This window comes from Psammomys obesus, unplaced genomic scaffold (assembly GCF_907164565.1).
Source record: "Psammomys obesus unplaced genomic scaffold, mPsaObe1.curated_primary_1811, whole genome shotgun sequence".
NCBI classification, from domain to species: Eukaryota; Metazoa; Chordata; class Mammalia; order Rodentia; family Muridae; genus Psammomys; species Psammomys obesus.
Genome location: NW_026596034.1, coordinates 5,708,148 through 5,714,515, shown reverse-complemented (window position 1 = coordinate 5,714,515; position 6,368 = coordinate 5,708,148). Strand labels below are relative to the sequence as shown.

Sequence of the window (6,368 nt, the reverse complement as noted above, 5' to 3'; positions counted from 1 at the left end):
GTCTCAGCAGCTGGCGGTGGCAGCTGGATTAGCACAGAGCCTTGCTAGCCAATCTGCCAGCATCAGCGGTGTGAAGCAGCTCCCCCCAGTCCAGCTACCTCAGAGCAGCTCCGGCACCATCGTCCCGCCCAGCAGTGGCGCTTCTCCCAGCCTGAGCATAGTGACGGCAGCGGCGGTTCCCACCCCATCCTCAGAAAAAGTGGCTTCCAGTGCTGGTGCCTCCCGTGTCAGCTCCCCGGCAGTCATAGCATCGTCCTCACCAGCATTCGCAATAAGCAGTCTGTTGAGTCCTGCATCTAACCCACTTCTACCTCAGCCGACCCCAGCTAATGCTGTTTTTCCTAGCCCTTTACCCAGCGTTGCAACAACTGCAGAAGATTTAAACTCCCTGTCTGCCTTGGCCCAGCAAAGAAAAAGCAAGCCACCAAATGTCACTGCCTTTGAAGCGAAAAGTACTTCAGACGAGGCATTCTTTAAACACAAGTGCAGGTTCTGTGCGAAGGTCTTTGGGAGCGACAGTGCCTTGCAGATCCACCTGCGCTCCCACACTGGAGAGAGGCCCTTCAAGTGCAACATCTGTGGGAACAGGTTCTCCACCAAGGGGAACCTGAAGGTCCACTTCCAGCGCCACAAAGAGAAGTACCCCCACATCCAGATGAACCCCTACCCCGTTCCGGAGCACTTGGACAACATCCCCACGAGCACTGGCATCCCCTATGGCATGTCCATTCCCCCAGAGAAGCCAGTCACCAGCTGGCTAGACACCAAGCCAGTCCTGCCCACGCTGACCACTTCCGTCGGCCTGCCATTGCCCCCGACCCTACCAAACCTCACGCCATTCATCAAGACGGAAGAGCCAGCCCCCATCCCTATTAGCCATTCTGCTGCCAGCCCCCAAGGCTCAGTCAAAAGTGACTCTGGGGCCCCTGATTTGGCCGTAAGAAACTCGAGTGGGCTCCCGGAGGAAGCTCAAGGGTCTGCTGTGCCACCCTTCGGAGGTAAAAGTGAAGAGAGTGGCGTGACTATGAGCTCAGTCCCAACAGCAGGCAACAGTACCCTGAGCTCCCCAGTGGCTGACTGTGGTCCAGGAGGAAGCACCTTCGCCAACCCTTTGTTACCACTTATGTCTGAGCAGTTCAAGGCCAAGTTTCCTTTTGGGGGACTCTTAGATTCAGCCCAGGCCTCAGAGACATCCAAGCTGCAGCAACTTGTAGAAAACATTGACAAGAAGGCCACTGACCCCAATGAGTGTATCATTTGTCACCGGGTTCTCAGCTGCCAGAGCGCCTTGAAAATGCACTACCGGACGCACACTGGGGAGAGGCCCTTCAAGTGTAAGATCTGTGGCCGGGCTTTCACCACAAAAGGGAACCTAAAGACCCACTACAGTGTCCATCGGGCTATGCCTCCGCTCAGAGTCCAGCATTCCTGCCCCATATGCCAGAAGAAGTTCACCAATGCAGTGGTCCTTCAGCAGCACATCCGTATGCACATGGGAGGCCAGATCCCTAACACCCCGGTCCCTGACAACTATCCTGAGTCCATGGAGTCCGACACGGGCTCCTTTGATGAGAAAAATTTTGATGACTTAGACAACTTCTCGGATGAGAATATGGAAGACTGTCCTGAGGGCAGCATCCCAGATACACCCAAGTCGGCCGACGCCTCCCAAGATAGCCTGTCCTCTTCACCTCTGCCTCTCGAGATGTCCAGCATCGCCGCTTTGGAAAATCAGATGAAGATGATCAATGCCGGCCTGGCAGAGCAGCTCCAGGCCAGCCTGAAGTCAGTGGAGAATGGGTCCGTGGAAGGTGATGTCCTGACCAACGATTCATCCTCAGTGGGCGGCGACATGGAGAGCCAGAGCGCCGGCAGCCCAGCCATCTCAGAGTCTACCTCTTCCATGCAGGCTCCGTCCCCATCCAACAGCACCCAAGACTTCCACAAGTCACCCAGTGTTGAGGAAAAGCCGCAGAGAGTGGGGCCAGGCGAGTTTGCCAATGGCCTGTCTCCCACCCCAGTGAATGGGGGTGCTTTGGACTTGACCTCTAGTCATGCAGAGAAAATCATCAAAGAAGATTCTCTGGGAATCCTCTTCCCTTTCAGAGACCGGGGTAAATTTAAAAACACTGCTTGCGACATTTGTGGCAAAACCTTTGCTTGTCAGAGTGCCTTGGACATTCACTACAGAAGTCATACCAAAGAGAGACCGTTCATTTGCACAGTCTGCAATCGTGGCTTTTCCACAAAGGGTAACCTGAAACAGCACATGTTGACACATCAGATGCGGGATCTCCCCTCGCAGCTCTTTGAGCCCAGTTCCAACCTCGGCCCCAATCCGAACTCTGCGGTGATTCCCGCCAACTCGTTGTCATCCCTTATCAAAACAGAGGTCAACGGCTTTGTGCACGTTTCTCCTCAGGACAGTAAGGACGCCCCCACTAGTCATGTCCCTTCGGGGCCTTTGCCGTCCTCTGCGACATCCCCAGTTCTGCTTCCAGCTCTGCCCCGGAGAACTCCCAAACAACACTATTGCAACACGTGTGGTAAAACCTTCTCGTCCTCGAGTGCCCTGCAGATCCACGAGAGAACTCACACTGGAGAGAAACCCTTTGCTTGCACTATCTGTGGAAGAGCATTCACAACAAAAGGCAATCTGAAGGTACCTGCTCTGCCTGCACCCTACCACCCACCCACCAGCCCTTTCTCATGCCGTTGGCTGATGATAGTACATGTTCCTGGAGCCCTCGGCTGCATAGTCAGGGAGAAGGTTCTGGAAAGGGGACCTGCTGCACGCAGCTGACAGGGTAGATGGAGGAGCCTTGTGAGGTCAGGATCATGGCAGGGACAAGGGCAGCCTGTAGCTTGCTGCATGTCACCAGGCCTTGAATCATTTGGTACCTAAGCGAAGCAGCAGGCTTCTCTCTGCTGTCTAGCTAAGTGCACCAAATGAATTGCTTTACCTACCAAATCAGACAGCCTGGCGTTGCCATGGGGTATTGATTAAGGACCTCTGTGTGGCCCGAGCACTGCCCATATCACTTAATAATTACGGTTCTCTTCGGCATATGCAGCTATTTTTCATAACTGCAGTCTGGCGTGGTTTATTTTTCTAGAAACAGTACCATCACTCCTCAGCTAATGGGTATTATGATAATTGATTACAGGACATTTCCTACTGATACATGTTGGAAATAAAGCAAATACGCCTGTTCTAGAGCAACAGTTGAGCACTCTCACTGTGTACATTTTTCTGTTGACAGAGTAGTCCTCTAGAGGTTGCTGCCAGTAATGTGAGATGAATAATTATCTTCGGGTTTTTCTCTCTGTGTGTGCAGGCCCTCCAACGGGCAATCGGTGAGGCTAGTTTCTTCCCATCTGAAAAGGACATTTACAGTGTAGAGGGTGTCAGATACAATACTTACCACTGCAATGAGAGTGGACATAACAATTCTAACCATGAAAGGAGCTATCTGCGACTGCCTGGCTTGCTTTAGGCCGTTACAAGCTAAATATGGGTAAAATAAATAAATAAATAAATAAATAAATAAATAAATAGATAAATAAATAAATAAATAAAAAAGAGTAAGTAAGGCCCAGGAAGAGGAGAGCCAGCCCAGGGCTGCAGAGAGCAAACACATTATTACTAGACCATGGGAGTGGATGGATGGTTCCTTGTGTCTTTTCCCTTGTCTGTCATGTAATAAAAATAGACATTTAGGCTGCTTGCTTTGTTGAGTGTTGGGATAGGAACTGAGACAGATTCAGCTATTAAGCTTCTTGCTCTCTTTCTGTGTTTCTTCCCCAACCCATCTCACAGGTCCACATGGGCACTCATATGTGGAACAGTACCCCTGCCCGCCGGGGCCGGCGGCTCTCTGTGGATGGCCCCATGACATTTCTAGGAGGCAATCCTGTCAAGTTCCCAGAAATGTTCCAGAAGGATCTGGCGGCGAGGTCAGGAAGTGGGGATCCTTCCAGTTTTTGGAACCAGTATACAGCAGCGCTGTCCAATGGGCTAGCCATGAAGGCCAACGAGATCTCTGTCATTCAGAACGGTGGCATCCCTCCAATTCCTGGAAGCCTCGGCAGCGGGAGCAGCTCACCTATCAGCGGGCTGACAGGGAACGTGGAAAAGCTGGGGAATTCGGAACCCAGTGCCCCCCTGGCTGGTCTGGAGAAGATGGCTAGCACAGAGAATGGAACCAACTTCCGTTTCACCCGCTTCGTGGAGGACAGCAAAGAGATAGTCACAAGCTAAAGCTGCCAGAGCGTTTCCATTCAGAATGCCGCCCGAGGTTGCCTCCTGCCCCAGCTTACCTTCTGGCCCCTGGGACTATGAACTACATTATGAAGACATTCTTTTGTACGTTGTTCAACCTCTAGAGTTCTAAAAAAGCTTATTTATTAGTGCTATAACCTTGCTTTGCAAACCGAATGCAAGCATTAACTTTGGTCTTCTGTATTTTGGACTAAATACTAATGGACTAGAGTGCTCTAAGCTTGCTGTAACATTTATGGCAATCTCAAGTTGCCCTGCTAGGCGGTCTTAATCCGGCATTAACTTATTTTCTATATCCGGTTTAATATGAATCTGGTGTCGATGCAATGCCTTCGTGATGCGTTAGATCTCTAATAAAGTCTGTATATAAATGTACACTTTGATCCTGCTGGAAAATTTTATCAGCAAACACATTGTCTAATCTTTCCAAACAGATTTAAGGGAAGGACTTTTAAGTACAGACTGAACATTTGAAAGGTTTGGGGTTTTTTGTTGTTGTTGTTGTTTGTTTGTTCTGGTTTTGTTTTCATTTTGATTCTAAACTTCAACCTGCTTTTTGTTGTTTTTATAGAGTTAACCATTTCCGTTTTGAACTGCTATTTGTATTGTGCTTTTTACTTGAGTCATCCTCAATGTTGATAAGTTTCTGTACAGTAATAAGCACGCAGAATTCTTTAGAGGAAAAAAAAACACAAGTGTTGTTTTGGTAGTTGAAACTGAGATGTAGCATTTTTGCCTTGTAGGGTATATTCACAGTAGAAAACGTGTGCTGGAATTTCACAATGCTGCTAATGATAGCATCTTGAACAACCTTCAGTGGAGAAATGTAGATGCTCTTTATATACAATAAGAAATATCACTTTCATTCAAATGTACATATGTTCCATACAAGAGCAAACGCTTCTTGATCGAGAGCAGGTATAGTGTTGGTTTATTTTGTATTAGGTATGGAAGGAAAAAAATGGACTGTTACATGCACTTTCTTGGAAAGTTGAAAGGGGGGGTTCCAATTTCTTTAACATTTAATACTTACTAACAACAGAGATACTGTAATTTTACTCAAGTAATCAAATACATTTTTTTTTGCAACAGATAAAACAACATAACTGTGTCCGTGTTTTTAGAGTGCATTTCTATCTAGCCAGGACTCTAAAGGTAGTTTAACATATCCCCAGGTAGCTATAAATTGTATGTGACCTAGTATCTCTGAATAAGAAATTGTAAAAGGCCTAATAGAAATGGGCTGGCATGGCCCAGCATTTTGTTTTGCTTTAGAATTTTTTGATTATTTGGTTGTTTTTGTTTTGTTTTGTTTTCTGTTTTGATGTTTTTTGTTTTGTTTTCTTGTTTTTGAGCTATAGCAATCTACTTATTTCCACAATATCCATTTCTTGTTTGGGAATGTATGCTAGTTCATACATACATAGTTCAACTTTTCCCCACTCCATCTCCCAAGACAGGGAAAGAAAAAATAAGTTGTGGTTTGAGAACTCATCTTGTAAGGTCTGTTCCTCAAACAGTATCTGTGGACTTAGATTTCAGCTTTTAACTATTCTAGTCCCATTTCACTTGATTCTGTGTTTTTTGGGTTTTTTTGTTTTTGTTTTTTGTTTTTGTTTTTCAAGCAGCTGAGAACCGCCTTGCTGGAGAATTCCCCATGCAGCATGGTTATATAATCTGACTAGAAACTGGACCTCAACCCAGGAGGTCAACATTTTCTTTATTTAATTAGTCTTTTAGGCATTTAAAAGCATATGCATATTTGAAAGAAAAAGGTCTATTATACAGATCTGTAGGAGCAACTTGAAACAGTTGGCCGTCCGGGTTCACCTGAGCCGGCTCCCTTTCTGTCTCTTGTTCCGAGGGCCTGTTGTACTCCTGTGCACAGTTTTGGGCTAAGCATTAGAAAAGAGTGGAAGTTGTCAGCACAGGGGTCTTTATCTCCGGGAGGTGATGGATCTAACTGAACCTGGCTGTGCCCAGGTGAGGATGAGGAACATGGGCGGGCTCTCAGCACCAACTCCCAGCAAGCCCGGCCCATTCCAAGGCGACTGACTGTGGCCTCCCCGAGATTTGTCCCTAGACT

The 6,368-nt window shown here is 47.5% G+C and overlaps 1 protein-coding gene across 2 annotated transcripts in view; it reads left to right on the top strand.

Annotated features, from left to right (window-relative positions):
- The window catches only part of Sall1 (spalt like transcription factor 1), a 16,788-nt gene extending 11,405 nt beyond the window's left edge, over positions 1-5,383 (top strand). For both annotated transcript variants that reach the window (XM_055620920.1, XM_055620921.1), the window contains exons 3-4: positions 1-2,662; positions 3,821-5,383. The exon at positions 1-2,662 is cut by the window's left edge and continues 766 nt beyond it. In XM_055620920.1, the coding sequence (XP_055476895.1) occupies positions 1-2,662; positions 3,821-4,261 (3,103 nt within the window). In that variant the 3' untranslated portion in view covers positions 4,262-5,383. The remainder of the gene's footprint in view (positions 2,663-3,820) is intronic.
- Positions 5,384-6,368: the final 985 nt, after the last annotated feature.